Source organism: Triturus cristatus, chromosome 3_1, assembly GCF_964204655.1.
Source record: "Triturus cristatus chromosome 3_1, aTriCri1.1, whole genome shotgun sequence".
Lineage (NCBI taxonomy): Eukaryota > Metazoa > Chordata > Amphibia > Caudata > Salamandridae > Triturus > Triturus cristatus.
In genome coordinates, this window is record NC_140583.1 from 884,760,970 (window position 1) to 884,783,167 (window position 22,198).

Genomic DNA, 22,198 nt, shown 5'->3' on the forward strand with positions numbered 1-22,198 from the left:
TAAGATGATAGATCCTAAAAGCGAGACCTATTGGCTATGCCAATGCTTGTTTTAGACTTCTCACTTGCACAAACCTTACTCCTATTATACAATAGTCTGTGGTCCTGGCCTGTCACGCGCACCTAGTGTGGCGGTGAAAGGCCGGTACTGCAATTTTGAAAGACGATTCCCGGAGGAACCGTCCGATCTCCTGTCATAAACAAGCTGTGTTCAGGTGCGTGTCTCAATCACTTATTTTCATCCTTCAGAGCAATAACATTATCCAAACTTCAGCAACAAGTGAAGCACATGACTTGGGGTCAGATGTACTATTTTCCAGAAACAAACATCAAACACAAATTGTGCACCGACATTTTGCAAAAGGAATTTGGTTTCACAATTGGCCCTATGTACTAATAGGCTGTCTCCCAAAATAACAGAGGCTGCAGAATGATGTGCCTAAATTAATATTCATTAGGCAGGTCACAATTTGTGCCCCTCTCGTGTTTGGCTGAAACAAATGGATGGTAGACCAGGACTGCATTCCAAAATGAACTGATTTTTTTCATAAAGCAGCTCATGTTCTTTAAAGGAACTGGTGCCACAAAAAAGCTTCCCATTTTGGAAAATTTCTAGGGAGAGGACAGCGTTCCTTGGACCATTGTCTGCTTCCCTTGAGGATATAATCCTGAAACTAAAAGGGGAGGTATCTCAAGGAGATACCTATCCTATCCCTATGCAAACCGGTTATCACCTTCGTCGAGGAGTACATTTTCCAATGGTATTCAGAATTGCAGGTGTAAATCATTGAATCATATGGAATCACAACTGGAAAATACGCCCCTTTCATGCCCCTTTCAATTTGGTCCGGTGGAATACATTTCACAAGACAGAAAACCTTTTCAGATACATGAAAAGGGCTTTGTACATTAAAAAAAAAAGTAATTTTTTGCTAACTGCAAATCCAGTGATTTTGTAAATCTCAGAATTGGCGAACTCAAAATCCTTTTGTACTTCTGGCCTTTAGAGGTCTACAATAACAAACAATCACAATAATACTGGAATTCAAATATCAATCTTCACTTCTATATATGCCACAAGATTGACTATCAAAACGTTGTCAGTTTAAATAGGACGTGGAGTTAAGAATAGTAAATCCCTCCTTCCTAATCTATGCTTGCCTAGAGTATGTATTGATAGCTGATACGCAGCAGGCAATATGTGTACAGGTCAATATTTCTTACCTCGATATTGTGGTATACCCCCCTTCACTTTTGTAGTTGATCCCTCTTTTGTCGATGAAGAGAGAGTGCAGCAAAAATTCAAAAGCACTTAATCAACATGATGGAGAAAAAAATATATATTGCATGCTTTTCACCTACTCAATTCTTGTTTGCTTCACGGACATCTGTCTCTGGAGCACCGTATGCAAATTCTTAGGTTGGATGGTTAAAATGCTGCTGCTCTGCTAATCCTCCTTGATCCAAGCTATTCTTGACATTCGTAACCATTACATTTTCAAATCATAAATTAAAATCATTGACTTGATTATCCCTTCAAACCACATCTTGGTCTCAATCTCCATTCTCAGCTCTCAATTTCAACTGCTGCTTTACCCTTATGTGTAGGTAAATGCTTAATCCTGTTTTCCGCTTTATTCAATGCTTTATTTACTACAGAATTTATGAAGTGCCTTCCACATTCATGCTATTGTTGCCCTATCTTACTATGGTTTCCAAGTGCATGCCTGCTCAAAACTATAACAAGAAATTCTAAAAAGTCATCGACTCTTAGATAAATGGCAATCTACTTTGTCTTAATGTTATATAAAACTATATTCCTCACAAAGGACTAACCCAGATAGCTTATGTAGGTGATTTGCCTTTTCTGCATGGTTACACCAAATATGTTGTCTTTTTCTGAACCCTATTTTTTATGGACTACATCTGTGCATTGCTATTCATGCTAAACAGGAGTACAAGGCCTGTACTTGACTTTCAACATGGTTAAATTGGCTTACCCTAGATTGTTCTATTTAACTTGCATACAACTGCCCGGTATATGCTGTGGTAAATGCGCCCAAGGCCCAGAAGCTAAATGCCATCTATGAAGTGTAGCACTTATTGTGGCATTCATAGAGTGGGTCTACAAAACATGGCTTCATTACTACCATTGTAACCAGACTGCTGCAACGTAAAACTTGCAGTGCAACCTGTCAAAATAAGTATTTTTAACATGCAAAGATCTACCTTTTAAATATGAATAAGTCAGCCATAGTTAGGCCTTGAAGTCCACAAGGTTTAGGTGCATGGCATTTATGAAATGGGACACGCCCCTACAACGACTGCAATTTACAGCAAACCAGAGCACAGATACAAATATTAGTTTAGTACCTCAGCTTTGGGACCAGTTAGAAAAATAATTCAACCACTCTTCTTAATATTTATTAAAAACCCAATTCAAAGGTGAAGTTGAATTTAAATAAACAGTTACAAAAAGTAACTTTTAGAAAATTACCTTTTCTCTGCCTGAAACTCCTGGAGGCTAATTTACATGAGCTCCCCAGAAGCAGTCATTCAAGTACTCAACCTTAATGGGGTATGAAAACGGCTCCCAGAGCAGGTAAATTGCTCTGGAGCAGGAAGGTGGTTTATTACCCTGGCAGGAAGACCAGTTGTGGGGGACCCAGGAACATTCAGGCCTACCCTATCACAAGTAATTGTTACATGAAGCCTTGAAAGGCCCAGGCTTTTTTCCTGTACTCAGGATGGCACCAAACCCAGAAATCAGTAGTTAGAAAACTAGCCTCAGAAATGAGTGGCCACGTAGGAAGGGAATGCTCATTACCCTGGCCACACTTCTGGGTGGGCACAGAGGCTCTGCACAAGAGGAGAAGGGGTTAGACATTCTGGATTTTGGGAATAAGGTGCACTGTGGGGTTGTTTGCAGAAGGGAACACAGGAACTGCAAATGTAGGGGAGCTCTGGGAAAATGTACCCCATTGGTTAGAGAAGAGTCTGGAGTCACCCCCAACCACGGGCTGGTGCCAGACATAAAAGTAGCACCACAAGGTACCATTTTCTTAACACTTTCTGGATCAGGAGAAGGTCAGAAAAGGACTGGACCTGAGAAGAGCTCTTAAGGACTGGACCTGCTGCCCCTTGTACATAGGAAAATGAAAAAAAGACTCCAAGGGTCAGCTGGGTGACCTCCTGTATGGCAACAGGAACACAAACTGCAAGTGGCCTCTCCCATCCCCCAAAGTGCCAAACCATCCAGTAGCAATTAGGTCTATACTAAACTTTGCTGTGGGCCTCTGCCTTGCACCCGGAAAGTCTTGAAGGTCCCTCCATGAGGTTTTGGGGAGGCGGCTTAGAAGTGCACTGCTGTGGTTGTTTGGCCACCAGAAGAAAGTGGGTTTATTTTTGAAAACTTTTCTTAGTTACAGAGCTTCAGCTGGACCCACTGGAAAAGTAGGTAACGGGCAATTCTACAGAATTAGAATAGATTTCTGCTTCATCCCACTTAAAGATCCTCACACCTCTGAAAATGTGACAAAGCCCTATTCTACCTTAGGGCTTAGAACAGTTTTAGCAAGACATATCCAAAGCCCCAGAACACCAGCAGGACCAACATGCTTCTCGTGTCCTGCCTTCGCTTCCACTGCAGTGTCTTAAGTTTCAGCAGAGTCCCGCTTGGGGGAAGACTTTTCTTCTCAAAAAGTGACAAAGTTCAATTCTGCAGGGGGAATTAAAAGAAATTTGAATTATTTCCTTAAAAAAAAAAAAAAAAAAAACGCTCCTTTCTGAAGTGGGACTTAGAACGTTTTTATAACTTTTTCGACATCCATACTCACAACACAACCAATATTCTTTGTGTATCTGACCCAAGCTCTAGCACTATTGGACTTAAAATCGCACCAAGGTCCTGGTCCACTACAAACATGGACTACCATTGGTGCGTAGTGCTGTTTTTACTTAAAGCTTTAAAAATTAATATTTCCAATTCCACTAATTGGGTTTTTGTTGTTTTGGTGTCATTTTGTATATTCAATTTTCCTAACTCGGTTCGGGATTTTTATTGCTTGAAGTTTGTGGCTCTTTGCAATACTCACAAAGGGATTAAGCTCATGTTAAATTAGTGACTTTGAGGTTCTATCTTGACAAGGAGTGTCCTTATTCCTCAACATGGTCATTCGCCCATCCCAAATAATAATCCATTTACTTACTGCTTCCAAAAATGTACCCTTAAATCAGGAATTAGTCAACCATGCACCATGTTAATATTGTTTCTTTCGATTGAAGCACACATCAGTGCCATATATTTCATAAGGAGCTTCTTGATGAGCCAGATTAGAAATTCTCCTTGTTCAAAGTTCCCTAAAAATTCCAGTCTTACTCAGCCATAACTATGGCTACAGGCATTTCCTACATTGTTTTAAATCAACACTGTCCCTGAAAGAGCGCCTCTTATCTATAGAGGTTTCAAGACTTGCAAAACTCTGCGGCCAAGTTAATCACTGATGCAGCTCTTGAAGACTACATTCACCCAGTTCTCAAATCACCCCACTAACTGCCAAATCTCTGACGGGGGCGGGGGAAGTGTCTGAAATGTTTCAGTGCTCCGTCAGTCATCTCCCTGGGTTTGCTTTGTTTGCCCTAAGTTGACAGGATATGCCCAGACGTGAGTCCCTTGCTCACTGGATTCAAGCCAACCTTGCTGATGAGGGGGGGTGATACCCGAAACCGATCCCAGTATGTTTGTTTCCGGTCCAGGGTAAGACCTGGCTTGGAAGTTCCGGCTGGACTGTTCCCATGAGGAACAGGGTCAAGACGGAGTTGCATATAGCTGGGTCTGAACTGGGCAGGCGAAGGAAGTTGAAGAACAATGATGGATTAAACCCAGATCTGTGACTGGGGAGGGTGGGGGGGGGGGGGGGGGGGGGGGAGTTCCTGAAAGGTTTCAGCACTCCGTCCATCTTCTCCTTGTGTTTGCAGTGAAGGAAAGATGCCTGTTCAAAATGTTAACGTTCAAACAAAAGCTCTTCTTAATAAAGCGCCAGAACACATTTCAAATTACATCACACATCAGGACACCGCAAGAACATTTTGCTTGTCGAACAAATACTTTGAAACTAAGACTTTACTTTTAGGTCCTCTTTTCACAGCGGATAAAAGGTTCGTAGTGAGAAGAACAATTTTTATGAAATGCATCACCTTAATATTGAAAAGACGCTGCTAACTTACCTAGCCATGCAAGCATCAGCAACTGTTTATTTTTTTAATTGCCATCTGGTGCTTCCCAATATGGCTCTTCCCGTCACAAATCACCATAATCATGCGCTTCGACTCCAGTTCCAGATTCCACTGTTGTAGCACGTGGTTTGGACTGCTGCAGGTTCCTACACTCCAGATCTACCACACACTATTAGAACATGGGTCTTGTCCAGATCATACACCACCACTCTAGATCTGGATTCGCTGCTGCATGACACCACACCCACATCATGCTTCTAATCTCCAGTTCTGGTTCCAGTGCTTCAGCATGGTACATCACGTTCCTCCAGTTCTATACAGATCAGTTTAGCCTATAAAAAGCCTGCAATAGCACTTCAGAAACACTGTGGTGTAACAATAGCTTTTTCTTCATATTACCTTCATGTCATTCTTCTGGCGCTCACACAGATTTGCTCTATAAGCAAAGGAAAGCTAGAGTCTCAGAGAATCATGGCTTTGGAGTGTGCTCGCTCCAGAATTACAAAAGAGGGAGTGAGAAGGGGACACCAGGTGAACTGACATCTAGCTCCGTTCCTGTTCTATTATGTGCATTTGGGTGCGAAAAGGCGCACACGTATTTCTTTTAGCTATCCCTCCTGTGAGTATGTGTGTCTGTGCATCAGTAACACCTTTTGTGCATTTGTTGGTGGCGAGTGTGGGGGTGGGGGCGAGTGTGTATGTATGAACAATTTTCCAAGTGCATTTGTAGGTTGCATGCCAGATAGTAAACTAGCTAACCCTAGTGTTAAAGTATCGTACGAGTATATAATATACCTCACTGTTCCAAGTCTTCAAAGAGCTCTTTGTAATTTTGCGATAGTCATTAATATACATCTAATGTGGTATACAGTTCGAGGACTCACCATAGGTCTACTGGAATGTAATTCAGCCAAGTAAAAACCTACAGCAGGGAATATATTTTTCAGGGCTGATCTGTACAGCCACTTAAATACAAGACATTTTAACATCTGCATTTCAGAATTCCTTAGTGTATTGATAGGTCAAGAAAGACATGCGTCATTGTGACCGTGATAACACATAAAACTCATGCTGGTGCTTCCAGTTGTAAATCTGTGGAGAACATTCCAGGGCGCAGTATTGAAACTATATATTTTACCTATACATCTTAATGGATATTCAATGGAAAATAAGCCGAGTCAATTTATTTTTCTTTAGCCCCAGGCTCTTTGGAAACCGGTACCAGGGCACATTCTATACTAGAACCACCTATACATGCTGCTACCTTTCCTTTAGAGAGAAGGTAGGGCAAAACTACTACTTACCTAATGAAATTACAAAGCAATGAAACTGGTGCAACTCACCATGGTCACCACCCTGCAGCCATTTACTGTTACATGTAACCATTGTGTTTATTAATTACAATGGACACACATGCACATGAATGAGAGCAAAATTGCACTGCCACCACCTTGGATATCCAGAAGAAGATCCATCGATGACCCTTATATCGCTAAGATATCGCTACCGTAGATGGTGGTCATAGGATATTTTTTCCTGCCAATTAATATCCCAAGGAAATGGCCATTTAAACCATCTCTTCAGGGGGACAATTGAGAGTTGGAACCCCATTAGCTCATTAACCATTCCATCCTGGACTACTTACAACAACGGTAGGGCTTCTGGCATAAACTGGGGATCAGCTCTGAAATCGAATGCACCCAGCAGAAACATTAATAAGGTTGAGATCGTAATAATAAATCCATGCGCTGCAGGTGCCTAATTGAGATGAGTTACAGCAACACTCTTGTATAGAGAGCAAATGAAACAATGCACTCTTCGGTTCACACAGGGGTAGCTACACTAGCTAAAGAAGCACAGAGATTCAGAAGGAATTATGAAGGAGAAACCTTCACATCCTGGGAGCATTGTAGAGGCAGAATGTGTAGCGTTTGCAAGGGAGTAAATGTCAGAGCCAGAGCAATGTTGGTACACCAGTGGTGTGACGTAGTTTTCGAATGAAAACAGTCTTTACAGCAGCATTAGATTTTTTTTATCTAATAGAAGTTGTACAAGTATAGACTATTTTTTCATGCAGTCGTCTGTCCGATAGATGTCTATATGTTTTGCGCAGACGATTCTGAGGTCAGAATCTGTGGTCAGTAGAGTGTTGGTGTTGAGGAGAAGAGAGTTGAGAACGTTGGGAGCAAAAGGCTGGAGAGACAGGTGTCAGAAGGGATACGGAGGAGGATGGAGTCACAGATGTTTCAGGCACCCCTGATGGAAGCCTTGATAAAGACAGCCTGGCAGATGTTTTTTGAGATACCCATGGCTTCCATCTCCAGCTGTCCTGGGTTCGTGAAGCAGCTTCCTTTTCTCATTAGCAGAGCTGCAGGTGAGAGGACCACTCTGATGTTACCAATTTTGCAGGTGGGATGCCTATATTTTGCACATAAAGCAGCAATGAGTAACCCAACTTATTCTCTTTTTTCGCATGAAGTAATCTCAAGTAGTGACTGAAATCGCAATAGTGACTGAAAAAGAATGCAAATGAACGGAGAGCAAGGTCATCGATAGGTCACCTGTCAGTACACTCAAATATGGAATCACCAGAGACATAGGGAGGATAATCTGATTTTTCGAGAGAAGTAATTAAAATGATTAAGATCTGGTAAAGGAACGGCATGCCATTTAAAGCTCATTTCGACGAAATTAAAGTGAGTTTCTGGTCGTTCATTTGAACAATACTAGTTAGTTTTCTGCTCACTTTATCAGGGTTGCACATATGAAGATATCATTCAGAGATATAAATTAGAATTGGCCGGGCAGCCCTGTAAGTTTCAGATGATTTTTCAAGATTTAAATAAACAAAAGAATGTTTGCACAGCACACAATGTATGAGGTGCGCAGTTATTTATGCGCGCACTGGACAATGTATGATTTAGGGTGATGTATTTTCTAACATAAAGAGCATTAGGCAATGAAGAGACCAGTTTATCAAGTGAAGGCTTTGGGTAGAAGTACATTTAAAAGTATAACATAATAAAGCAACATATCTTGATTACACGCTTGAAATCCACACTTACCCTTCTTACCAGTGGCTAAAAAAACACGAAAAGGCACAGAGATGAAACCGAAAGTTTGCACTTAGACAGCATCATCAACACGAGGTGTGTGCTCAAGTAGAAGGGCCCTGATAAATACAGGCAATGGAGCGTCACATACCCCAAATGGGCACCAGCTTACCATCCTCACTGTAAGTGCATAACATAATTTGTATAAGGCCACGCTTACCAGGCCCTCTCTGCATCATAAGCCTTCATGATTTGCAGAACCACCACTCTCCTGTTGAAGCAGTGATTCTGTATTTCTTTCCCCCTCCTCCTCCTCCTCCTCCCCCTCCCCCCCCCCCCCCCCAAGTCCAGCATAGGACAAACCAGAGGAGGGAAATCCTTCCACTTTGAAAAAGCTCAAACCCAGCAGAAGTTATTCATAATCCATTATAACATATCCTAGCATCTCTATTCTCAGTTAGGTGCAAGAACAACAAAACAGGAGGATGCTGGAGAAGCCAGGCTGCTGATGGTGCCCAACAAGGAGACGGGTAGCTTGGCTTACAACAATTCCTGGATTTTTTATGCAGTCTGGGGGTAAATAGTTACTTCATTATTAATGACTGGGAAAATAACACAGGGCGTAGGGGTAATGCCGACAGCATCCTCCCTATGAAAGAAAGGCCACTTTACATTTTTTGCCACATCTTAAATGAAAAAACCTAGAATGTATAGTGATTCCCAAGGAGTGAGCCTTTATGCCCATGATCCCTTGGCAAAGCATAATGTTAATTTTTTTTTTTTTTAAAACAACCATACATTTGGTTATATTTATACACATGTATTCTTGCTATTTTGAGAAGATTGGTAAGGTAATAAACAAAAAAACATAGGTGTTCCAAATTGTAGTGTAGTGTATGTGATTAGTGGCAGAAGTAATTAATGATGCACTTGTGATATAAAGCCAGCAAAACTGACACAGATGACAGTTTGGCAAAACTATGTAAACACAACAAAACTCCATTATTGGAAGGTCTGTTTATTGATTCCACAGTGAATGGCAGTCAACAGGACAAACTGTCGACGTTTCAACCCCTTATAATAACTTCAACAGGGTCTTTGGCAGGACTGATAAATTGTAAAAACCTACAATGGATAGAATCAATAGGTCAGCCACTAAAGACTTTTAGGGAATCCAGAAGAAATTGAAAGAACTAGGTCATATTTGTTATCCTTACCCAGATAAAATATCCATACGGCATGCTGAAAAAAAGGGTGGGGGTTCTCAATGTTACCAGATCACCAGTTTCCTAACAGTGATACAGTGTGATGGGCATGGTGCCACTGAAGAAATAATTTCACTTCATGTCTCTTGAAAGCTTCCCATTATCAAAAAGACCTATAAAAGATATTCATCTCATTCATGGAAGTTAAAAAAAATTATCAAGAGTGTACATCACTTCATATTAGAAGGGTAGTGCAAAAGTCTGAATATTGGGCCAGCTGTATATCATCCTATATTAAAGGCTAGATCAACCAAACTCGCCACCAGAATGTTAAAGACTACTAATTAAATCCTATTCCAGTAATCCTACTGTTCAAAATACCAAAATCACATAGTGCTTACAGAGGAACAGGAGGACAGGGAAGCAGAAGGGGAGAATAGGCTGCAGATGGCTAAACTGAAAATGGAGATGGCAGCTGCTCAGAGGGCAGCAAGCCTGTGAAACCGCTTGCTCAAAGAGGTAGCGGGACACTCTTCTTACATTAGAGGTGGGGAATCAGATGGTGTGCTCCGATGAAAGCCATCTTGTTTGTGACATTTGGCTTTGCCCCTGAGAAATAATGCATCGGGTTCAAGGAGAGTCAGAAATTGCCAAACCAGTCTTGGGTGGATTTGCTTGACTACTCCAGTAAGCCACTGACTGGTTGGTCAGGGGTAGTAAATGAGTAATTTTAATGGCCTGTATAATCTAATTTTGGGAGAGCACATACTCTGTATTTGCCAACACCTTGAGGTATTCAAGGCATTATGGTATGATTAGCGCAGTATATCTAATGATGGTATGATTAACCATGATGCATTCGAAGGATCGAAATCCCTGTTTTGTTTAGCACGACAAAAAGGGCCGAGAACCGAACCGTCTCCATCTTGGATTGCGGCTCTTTCGCTTGGGAGTCACGTGGCCTTTTGCACACCATCTGCCTTTCCCCTTCTTCAGTAATTATTAGGAGACAGACAGAGTTGCTGAGAAGCAAGGTCACATCTGCTAAAAGGGAGTATCAAGCGAATTCCTCTAGACCTGGGACGAGAAGGGAGTCACCCTTCCGACCTTCTCTGTAAAGATAGTAACCCTTTGTATGTGTAACCGAAACTAGAAATAGGCATGAGCTCATTAGGAGCGCCAGGACTAACTGGTACTTTTCCACATATAAGGTTTTGTATGCTGTGCCGATAATGTATAAAAGTGTGTTACTGTCAAGGAGCCAGCAGTCTTCCTCGGCGCACCTGATGGGTGAGGATCGACGAGGCTCCTCTATATAGAGATCTATGGTGACTAATAAACGTTTGAACCTTCCACGTTGCCAACTGCTCCTTATTTACTTGATATTGCGGGCCAATGGTAAGTGTGGCCCTTGGAATAATTATTTGGACACAACAACCTGATTGACAGTAAGCTCACTGACCCCAGAGAGCGTGCAAAGGAGGAGTACCTCTGGGTACCAGAAGAAAGGGGGGGGGGAAAATGGGGATACAAATTTAAAGTAAGGAGATCTCTCAAGGCCCTCACAATAGTTTACAGTTGAGGGAGACCCATCCCCAATCTTACCAGAAAAATAATGGATTCTATGATAAGAAGACAGGAAGTTTGTCCCCAAGTGCCAGGAGTGCTACAAGTATGGGCACATGAAGTGGGATACCGACTGTCTCAAGAAGGCACAGTCTCCCACTAATGGGCAGAGCCAAGGGTTGGCCAGTCTAGTGCTTTAGGAAGACATTGACCCAATTACTTTGGAAGGTAGAGCAGAGGTTACCCTAATGTTCCTGGGTGACAAAGAGATGGTGCCCAAAGCCCACATGCCTTTTAATACTCCTATGTACAGACAGTGGGTTGTCTTCAATGGGTGGAGGGTGGAGGCTCTAAGGGACAGGGGATCCATTATGAATTCTGTAAGGGGTCATCTGGTTTCCTCAGAGCAGGTAATCCCCAATACATACCATCAAGTAGCAGTAGCAGACAAATGTGGGAGTCGGCCAGGGTCTAAGGTTCTCTGAGTGGAGGAAGGGGTCTCAGGTTCTCTGAAAGTAAATGTTTGCTCTGGCATGCCTGTAGATTGTCTTCAAGGAGATGATCTGGAGCACACTGTCTGGAAGGAAGTGGAAGTTAAGTCTCACCTGAAGATGTTAGGGTTGCCTGATTGGAGGAATGTCCCAGGCCACCGTCAAACAGAAGAAAGGCAAGGAGCATGAAGCTACCATGGTCCAGGTTGAAGGGGCGCCCAAGAATGCCACCCTGGAGCTTACTGGGGAGGATATTGGAGCCCTAGGAGACCTGCCTGACCTTGCATGGATGATAAATTGAGAGTGGGCCCACCATGAAGCAGTTCTGTATATCTTGGGAAGATCTCCAGGCAGCTGGTGACACATCTGGAGATCACCTGATCTATTGAGAGAATTACCTCCTATATAGGGAGACGAAGGTTTCTGAGCCTGGGGCAACTTGTGTGTTATTCCTCCCCCCTCCCCAGTGTTAGAGCCTTCCCACTGCATATGGTTTATGATATATCCCTATCAGGACAAGACCTTTGCCAGGCTTGTCACCCACTTTTCCTGGCCCTGGATAAAGATAGCCTTAGATATATTTTTTAGATCTTGTCCCACCTTCCAGGCAAGTCGGAGAGTAGGGGAAAAGCCAAGTGTTCCCCTGGATCCCTTGCCTATTGTTGGCATCCCCTTTGAAAGGTTGGGCATCATTATTGTTGGGCCCCGGGTTCCAAGACTGCCTCAAGCAATAGGTTTATCCTGGACCACACCACCAGATACCCAGACCTTGAGGGGGGATTTTTACCCGGTGGAGTTCCCCAATGAAGCAGTGTTCGACAGAGGCTCAAATGTAATGTTTGCCTACATGAAGTCAATATGGGATGAGTGTGGGATAACAAATTCTCCACACCCCATCAACCTCAGACCAATGGGCTCATTGAGATATTCAACATGCCCCTGAATGGCAGGATTATGGGTTTACCGAAGCCCATGAGGTGGAATTAGAAGGCTTCTTGGCATGCCTGCTTTTTGCCTACAGGTAGGTGTCACAGAAGGAAGGTGCCTATTTCAACTCCTCTATGACCATACATTAGGGGACTTCTCTGAAGAAAGGGTGGGATCAGGCTCCTAAGAAGCTCTCCCCAGCCCCCCAAGGAAGAAGTCAGCTACATGCTGGCTCGCTGAAAGCAGATGCACCACTTCTGGAATAAGGCCTCGGAGAATCTGAAACCAGCCACTACGCCACTGGAATCAAGCTATCCTGGCGGATGACGGCTGATAGCCAGAAACCGGTCCTAGGATGCTTGATTCCGGTCCAGGGAAGACATGGCTTGGCAGTTCGGGCTGGACTGTTCCCATGAGGCACAGGGTCAAGACTGATTTGCATATGGCTATGTCTGAACTGGGGTGGCGTAGTGGGCAAAAGAACGATGGATTTAACCCAGATCTCTTGACTGGGGGAGAATGTCTGCATTGTCAGCATTCCGTCCATCATTTGTTTGTTGTAACACTTTTAAAAAGTTGACAATCTCTTGTCCTAACCATTTGGTGCCTGCAGCCTGTATCCTAGGTACTAGGTATTGGCAGGATGAGCCATCCTGCCAGGATGAAAGGGGCAGATCTGTGCACAGCCCCACTTACATATCAAAGGAGCTGCCTCAGTATATTCACAAAGGACTTCACACTAGTCTTAAACCACTCCACAGATCCAAGGACCGAAGCAGGGAGGAAAGAAATTCCACAACCATCTTGGGGGGAAACATCCAGTGGGTTCTGTCACGTGAAAGCAGGCACCAGGTATAAAAAGATGACCAGAGGCCCACTCATCAGTATACTCCTGGATCCATGGATCCTACTGAAGAAGGGCTGTCCTGCTGCTCGAGGCCTGCCCTACCCTCTGAGAAAGAGGACTGGACCTGCTCTCTTCATCCCAGGAAGAGCGACTTCATGGGTCAGCTGGCTGACCTTCTCTTCTGAGCTACAGGGATACAACAAGCTCCAGAGGCCTCCCTGAAACTGTCCAGTTGATCTGCTGCAACCAGGCCTGCAACTTAACCTGCCTCAGCCCCCCATGCCTCTGTTAGAGTGAATCCCTAATCCCCAACAGGTATCTCCCTAGATCCTGAGCCCAAGTTGGCATCAGAATGCACTCCTTTGAAGAAAATGGAGAAATCCTGAAATGTTGGGCTCTTCATGACCGAGAACTTGCCGTCCATGATGACTGCCAATGCAAAGCTCCAGTGGACACAACTCTTAGCACTACAGTGACTGCAAACATGAAGCTCCAGCAACGACCATCCGCGACACACATCAGAATCTTTGTTCTACAGTGATTATCATTTGCAATGCCCGGTTTGCTCTTCGCGCTAAAGTGACATCCATCTGCAACCATCTCCCTGCTCCTCGAGGTGCACTCCGCCCCGAACTGGACTCTTCGCATCAGACTTTGAGAAGGTAACTTATTCAGCAGGACTAAGCTGGTCCCTGTGTCTGGACTACACTCTCCTGGGCTCAGCCTGAACTTGTGACTTTCTCCAGGCCTAGCACGACCAGAAAAGCACGAGTGGCGCTTTGTACTTTCAGGTGATATACTTACCTATATCTTTGATGTAGCATATCCCGGGTTTTACCAATTCAATTGTTGTTGTTTTGGTCTCATTTTACTTATTAAATTTTAATTTTTTTTTTAGGTGGTGTGGGATTTTTCTTGTGTTGTGTGTTAACTTTATAACGGTTTTTGTGCTGCATAAATACTTAACACATTCCCAATAATTTAAGTCTGACTGTTTTTGTGCCAGGCTACCAGCCTGCACAGGCTAATTTAGTGAATTATGCGGTTCACCCCGGCATGGATTGTGGTTGTTGCTTGATAAGGTTCCACTCTCCCACAACCACAATCTCAATTTCAACAATGAAAAACTTAGGTTGCAGGCCATCACAGTTAGAGATTCAATTGGGGAATGCTCCTTGTGTCATGTTTAAATGCCTGATCACCGTTAATGATCATTTATATTAATATTCTTCAATTAAACTTTGGTCTCAGAAGACTACGATCTGTGTATTCAATCCTTTCCTTTTCATGATTGAATATATCAGGCCTTAGTCTCCTTCCTTTGTCCACGTTCAATGTTGGGAGAAACTGAAGAGTAAACTTGCTGACTGGGAAAATGAAAGACCTTAAGGGGGTGATTGGAACAGACTGGCTTTTGTTTATTGGAAGCTTTGCAGCTGGGCCAGAGGCATATCTTCACTCCATTTTGCCCTCCGCCCATTTTCTTCCCCTGCTACTCCTATTAAGATTTGGCTGGATTCGGGTGCTTAATTCCCATCAGTGGAGTGGGTGGCTAGGATAGCAATAGACATGTTTCTACTTTAGTCTGTTGGAGGGATCGAGTTCCTAAACCTGTCTTTGGCAGTGAAGTGGCTGCTGTGCTCTTCCGCAGGATTCTTATCCAGCCCAAGTGCCCATCTTGCTTCAATGTCCTGTTCTGTGTCATTTATGTCTTGCCACCCCATGCAGTTCCAATTATTTTGCGGATGTTTCAGATGTTACAAACAGCGGATTTATACAATTTTGAGAGTAGGGTAAATTCTTGCTTGCTGGTATTTAAAAACATAGTGAATAACATTATTGGCCCCAGAGTACGTTGGCCTGAGCCTGGGGCAACAGTGGGCACTGTAAAATACACTGTGCTGCCCACCACCTTGCTCAATTTAGAATTCAGTTTGTTTGCTGAAAATCAAACAGTGTCAAAGTGGCAATAAAGTAAGGCAGTGACTACAGGTGCTACATAGAAACAGAGGCAGAAGGTAAGGGGGCATAAGGGGAAGGTGCAAGAAGAAAAAAAAATGTATTGAATATTTGCATATTCAGAAGGCTCAGGGTTTATATACAAAGAATACACACACAAAAAGTTATTTGCATCTCACCAACACCTATGAAGCTGATAAATAGGTTTTGGGACTAGGCCAAATTAATGGTTAGTAAGCTCAAACAGCCAGCAACAGAATGTGCCCCAAACAGCTTATTGAGACACACAACACAGATGGGAAACCAAGGCTTTTCTTCCTCAAGAAGACCAGTTCAATGCAAACTGTATAATAGCTGAAAACGCTCCTTTCCCACTCCTGTGCCAGGTACATTTTTCTCCCAAATAGTGCAAAGAGCTAAATATGATGGTAAAAATGGAGTGCAGAAAGCGGAGGAATCCCACCAAGTTCACCAGTTTCACTCTGGGATGGAAAGATGCACACCTGCAGCTGAGGTCTTGTGCATGGACCTCTGCACCAGCAGCGTCTGCTTTTGTATCTTACGGTCCAGCCAACAAAGGAAACTACACCACTGAGGAGATGGATGAGGCAGGGTATTTCTCAGTCTTATATATCAGTGTAACAGGAGACTCCTGGAAATTTACAGTGAAGATCAACAAAGGTCACATGTTGGGTAGAAGTTTCTGGATTTTTAATACTAGAAATATGTAGAAAAGCAACATGGACTATGGCCAACATACTTTTTAGTCTCATTATCCGTTTGGATTTTCAAAGGAGTATGAAAATTAGGAAGTTTATAGATTGAAATCAGCTATGAAGCAATTGTTTTTGGCCGACACCTCGGGTTGTCAGGATTGTGACGAAGAGGGCATGAACAAGGACAATGAAGACCATTGGTAAGTATTAGGGTAATTCTCTTAACTATTTTCCAACATTATCATACCCAACGTGAGTGCTTCAGATATTTTTTATTTTACAGGAGGTGAAGCCACTTTGTTTCACATTAATAATACAGGAAAGTGACTTAACATCAGAGCATTAGCTGAATCAACTTGAAAACTCACAATGTCAACATTTTAGTTTAACCATAGCTGTCAAACTTGACACAACCCAGATGTTAATAAAATGTTTAAAGTACACTTCAAAAGGACTAAAAACTCTAAGATGGAAATGGTGTACATTTCATAATGCAAATATATACACAGATTTGAAAAGTCTAATAAGCAATGTATTACCATTATAATTGTTGGGTGTGGGCAGGAGAGCAAGACCCACGAGAGGCAAAGCCTTGAGTGGGTCAAAATGCCCCTCCCTCTCCGTCAACTATAGCAACAGTTGTTTTATCGTGTGTTTTAGTTACAAAACAAAGGTAAATAGCCAGAATGAATGAATGGCACGCACAAGCTTGAGGTAAAGTCAGCCAGAGTAATTCGAGACTATTGGAATTATTATTTTTTTCTTTGCAATGTCATGGTAGCGCATTCTGAGAGACAGCATGCTTTGTTTTCTCAAGTCAGTTACACCATACTATGGTAATAACATGCTATTAAACCACATTATTTTGAATGATATGTTATTCATATTTATGTGCACAAATATGTATTTAACATGTTAATTTTTAGGTCTGGGCTCCAAACAGTGCATGCACTGCCTAGAAGAAACATGTGATAGAGCGTTTACAGCACTCTAAATTGTATGGGTGCACTATACTCATGGTTGAAACGCACTCACATGCATTTTGTCATTTGCAGTGCTTTATAATTATTAAGATGCATTTATGCACGTTCTAGTAGCACTGACTTTGTAGTGTGCACATTCAAGTAGGATTTTATATGTATTAGAGACATTTATAATTCCTGTATGTGTAATGTGCAGGATGAAATTATACTCGTGTATTGTAATTTTGTTTAGTTTAAGTTGCCTGAATTATAGGCCCAACTGTTGTTGTTAGTTTCATTTTTCCTTGGTTGCTCAAGAAATAATTAAATGAATCCTTTTTGTGCTGGAAGACTGTGTTCTCATCCTACTGCAGGTGCTAGAATTTGGCCTTGTTATTCTTAGATTTAAGGAGATACCCGGAATGTCTTTGAAGAAGTCTGGAAGGCGAGAAGGGAGGACTCATTTCGTGCCTGGCCTATCTGAACCCCAAGGCCACTGGAAGACAAAGAAAAATTAATTAAAGCTCCGGTGGAAAGCTACCGAAAACATTGTAATGGAAAGTTTTATCACATGATGTATTTGGGCTGAACTTGGTCTTTTTGTATGATGTGTAGGGACAGATTTGAGAGACTTCTGCTAACTTTCGGAGGACAAGGAGCATCTTAGAGCGAGCTCCATAGCTTTAAGCTATTAGACCCATTTGACGCAAGTACTTCTTAGGAAGTCACACGTGCCGAAACCTTTGGGATAGGACAAAAGAAAGATTGGTTGGATGCTCATTTAGAGTAGTGTAGGGAAATATATTTTTGTTTTCCTCCCAGATGAAAAGAGAATTGGATTCAGCTTCTATTCTATGCTGGATTCTGATTTTGGAGTTCATCACTTTATGCCTTTTATGCCAAATGAATTATATTCGTAGACTCGGCTCTGTATTGATTTTCATGTATCCATATACTCCGATATTGAGGTGTGTTTATATGCAATTATTTTTGGCCTTATAATAAACACACAAAATTGAAATTCTGAGTCTGTGGTCCTTTAAAGTAGGACCAAATTGACAGTACAACCGTGAATTGTTTTACTCCCCTCCACCACTTTTAGCAAGCAAATAAAATACAATCAGACCCAACTGCTGCGCGAGAAAATAGGGAATACAAGTTGACGTAATAACATGTATTTACTGTGTGGGCTTCAGCCTGCCCATAGGCTTCCCATTACCTGGCTCCATCGTCACTCTTGATCTTTCGCCTCATTGGTTCTTGGCATGCCTGCATCATGTCTCTTCCTGTGTTTAACCCTCCCAGAGAGCTTGGACCAACTACTCCTATTCATCCCCTGTTCTTATTTTAGGAAATGTTTTTTGAATAGCACTTCACATGACTTGTGTTTTCATTGGCCACGATCTCCGTTAAGCAGGCATGTAAATCTGGTTCCTATCTCATCACATTTGCAGTGCATTCAAAGACTGAGATCAAATGACGCTCTTTTCCAAAAATGCCTTTTACTTCTCTGACGTCAAAGTCTACGGGGTATCAACTAATAGAGGTTTTAAAATGTACTACGATGCATTTCCCACAGTAACAGCTTTTTTTTAATGTATTTTTTCATTTAAGCTACATATTATTTATATGTAGCTACCCGACAGAGAAGCACCCAAAAAAAAACTTACAGAAAATGTTGGTTTTCAAGCCACATCTTTGAGCCCACACTCACTGACTCCACCCCCATCCCATACAGCATTACAGTTCCCATACTTTTTTAGTGCACTTTGACCGCTGTTTCAGAGTTGCTTTCCTGAGGCCAGTAACTGGCCACACTGCAGGAAGTGCAGTGTTCCCAAAACGACAGCTACCAGCTTCCAGGGCCAAATTTATATTGTCTTTAAATTTTCTTCTTGGGGTGTTTAACTGCTCTATTTTCAATGTAGTTTTATTTTCCTGTCAATACTTCATTATTCATTTCATAACTATGTTGCTCTCTTTTGGTACAACAACAGTTCTACATGTCTAGTAGTTCACTATGGCATCAAATCATTTTCCCATGACTGATTTTCACGTCATCAATTCATGTCTGTACTGTACCCCTTCAATCTCGTTTGGTCTTAAAAAAAGAACATCTAAAATAAACTACAAAATCGAACAGGAAAAATGTCTTATTCCTTAAATACGGTTTCAAGAGCCTAGTGTTTGTCAACTGCTCTCCAATGGCTATTAACAAACAAGGGGGGGGGGCAGTTTAGTAAAACCCACACTATCTTGTGTGTGCTCAAAATATTACAAAAGTTGTTGATAGTGTTGAACCGAAGTAAAAGTTAAAACACAAATCAGTTCAATGCACGTGCATTTCTGACTGTAGACCTTATTCCTACCCAGAATCGGTGTTAAACAGAAAGAAATGCACCCCTGATATTTCCGTGACTTGACGGTGTTATCTTGTGGACTGCCCCTAAATATAGCACCATACACAAACACATTAACATTGACAAAGCTTAAAGGGGCATATTATCAAGAAACGGTGTTAAAATTATCGCCTCTTTAGCAGCAGAAAACTACCGCTAAAGCGGCGATAATGGGCATGATAATATGCCCTGGAGAATTCCAATAGAAGCCCATGTTCTGGTGTCAACATGGGCTTCTATTGGAATTCTCAAGGGCATATTATCGAGCCCATTATCGCCGCTTTAGTGGCGATAATGTTAACGCCGTGCTTGATAATATGCCCCATAGTTCACGGATTGCTCAGACTATGGGCTTTTCCAATGCTTGTTTAGATCTTAGAAACGTACATTTAGTTCTGCCGATCATTACAGATAAGAATAGGAATGCACATTAGGATAAAAACTAAACTGTTGCACTATTTTTTTGTTTCAAACCCTTTCAGGTGATGCGGGTTCAGCCTTAGCGAGGCGAGATCATTCATGTTTCACTGCTACAGCCTGTTGAACCCAACTACAATATCTATGCAGCAAGACCCCTGCCAAACAAGGACATGAGAAGGAAATCAACAACCTTATGAAACTGACAGTGTTGATGGCGGGGTGGTTAATTTCTAAAAGGCAATGCCCAAGAAGCACATATTGATAAACACACAGGAATATGAACATAAAAATTACAGGTGGGATAGTGTGCTGGAACGGGGAACACATGGATGGTGCAGCGAGCAAGGATTTTGGAAATGCAATGAGAAAGAGGAGTTATATAATGAATACACCATAATGATCTTAACTACGCTCTAGAAAGCAGAAGATTTTAGTAAAACATAAAAGGGGAACCGTGGGAAGCAGTCAAGTGATAAATGTGAAAGCTCAGGTTTCAGGGGCCCACACCTGGCTGCACACGGAGGGGTTTCATTTACGTGCTGCCTCCAGGGAGGTTATATCTGGACACTGAACTTTGCATGCCCCCAAAGGTAGGCTGCATGTTACATCCATCAGGTCAGGTCAGGTCTGAGGACATATTACTTTTCAGTTTGATGCATGTAGCATAGATTCGTCTTTATTGATCAAGGATTATTGAAACAATTGCAATTAATATATTTAGTCTGGTTGAATATAACCAATCGAGCATATTAGAATACTTCAAAAGAAAATTCTTGCACCTTAAGTCCAATTTGCAAACTTCTCATGCATAAAAATAACTACAGTAAATGGACAACAACAACGATTACATTAGTGCTCAATCTTTAAAACAATTCATACAATCACTTGATTCACAGCGTATCTGCTCTACCACTCTGGTAAACCCTCAAGTGATAGTTTGTCTCCCATGCAACCCATTCGGCGCCATATGTGCAGCAATATTAGGGATAGAACTCCAAGGATGGAAGGAAAAACAAACCAGACTGGATCAGACGAATTTACACGCCCGACACGGGGAAACTTCATGGTTCTGGCAATACATGAATTACAAATAGCTCCATTTCGCCTGGACATCATTTTACCCTTTCTGACTTTGCTTTAACATATCAATGCATTCTGGGATTTGTAGTCTTGGTTCAAGTGAACTGGCTCAACACACTAGATATGAAAAACAAGTCCAGGAATGGAACCGTGATGTTCCAGTGACAAGGAGCCACGTGGCCTCCCTGCATGATGAGAACTAAAGATTCCACTCAGAACTACCCTTTGTTTAAGGAAAGCTTTAGATCACCTAAATTGGTGCCAAAAATCCAAAGTATGTTTATCACTACACTATGCTAGCATGAGCTTCGTGCACCACGTCTAATGTCAACAGGTGACTCCAGGTCACCATGTTCCAGTCCACAGATTTCACTTCACAAACCATAATTGTCAGGTGTGTTGTTAGACCAACTGGTTCAGCTGAAATCAGCTGCCAGAATGCATTTATAGTTAAACCAAAGCAGCGGTGTGGAGAATGGTTCACCTAGTGGCTCGGGGTAATGTGGTAACCTAAATTATATCTCAAGGTCACCGTCTGCGTCATTCTTACAAACATATTTAAATTGAAACTTAATTATAAATGTACTCATGTTTTCGGGAAACATGAGGTCTCCAAAACTGACCTCAACACACAGGTTAAGAGCTCATGTGTGACGTCACAGTGTTTACCATATAAAAAGTATTAGAGAGATATGGAATTAATTGTGGAGGTTTGGCCCGTGCAGCTGGCTCTTACCTTCTTCTTGCCCCCTCTCCGGGGCGGCAACACGACGATGCGCGTGGGCTTCTCGAACATCATCTTCAAGCTGTCCAGGGGGATCTCGAAGCGCTCGATCCTTCGGGCGGCCTGCAGGTCCTCCCTCACCGGAACGCTGTCCGCCGCGCCCTGCGTTTCAATCATTGCGCAGCCGTTTTTGTCTGCGTCCGGAGAGGAGGTGTGTCGCTGCAAAGGTTGGGGGTCTGTACAACCAGAAGGGGGCGCTGTCCGCCCCTCTCCTGTCGCTGGTGTGTCAGTGGCACGGCCTAAGCACAGCTGCCTCCTTGCGAAGTGTTGCTCGGTCTCTCAGGTGGGTATGTCCACCGGTTCCCCAGGGGTCCTTGAACTTTTCTCTCACTTAGGACCGTCCTGCGAGGGAGACGCTTGGATGTAGGAAACCGCGGAATTTCAGGGCCTTCTCTTCCTCTACAGCCTCAGAAAGGATTCCGGTCTTTGACGCAGCAGCAGTTTTCTATGACACAAACAAGATGGAAACAAATCATTTTTGGCATAGCATCAACCATAAACGGAAATAACTTTGAGTGTGCTAGGGAACAAGAATGAACTTTGAGGGTATGGAAT

The 22,198-nt window shown here is 42.5% G+C and overlaps 1 protein-coding gene across 1 annotated transcript in view; it reads right to left on the bottom strand.

Moving 5' to 3' along the window:
• Window positions 1-22,080, bottom strand: part of XIRP2 (xin actin binding repeat containing 2) — a 1,007,304-nt gene extending 985,224 nt beyond the window's left edge. Inside the window, exon 1 of the mRNA XM_085645384.1 lies at window positions 21,596-22,080. Within this exon, the coding sequence (XP_085501510.1) occupies window positions 21,596-21,760 (165 nt within the window). The 5' untranslated portion in view covers window positions 21,761-22,080. The remainder of the gene's footprint in view (window positions 1-21,595) is intronic.
• Between the last annotated feature and the right edge of the window lie 118 nt (window positions 22,081-22,198).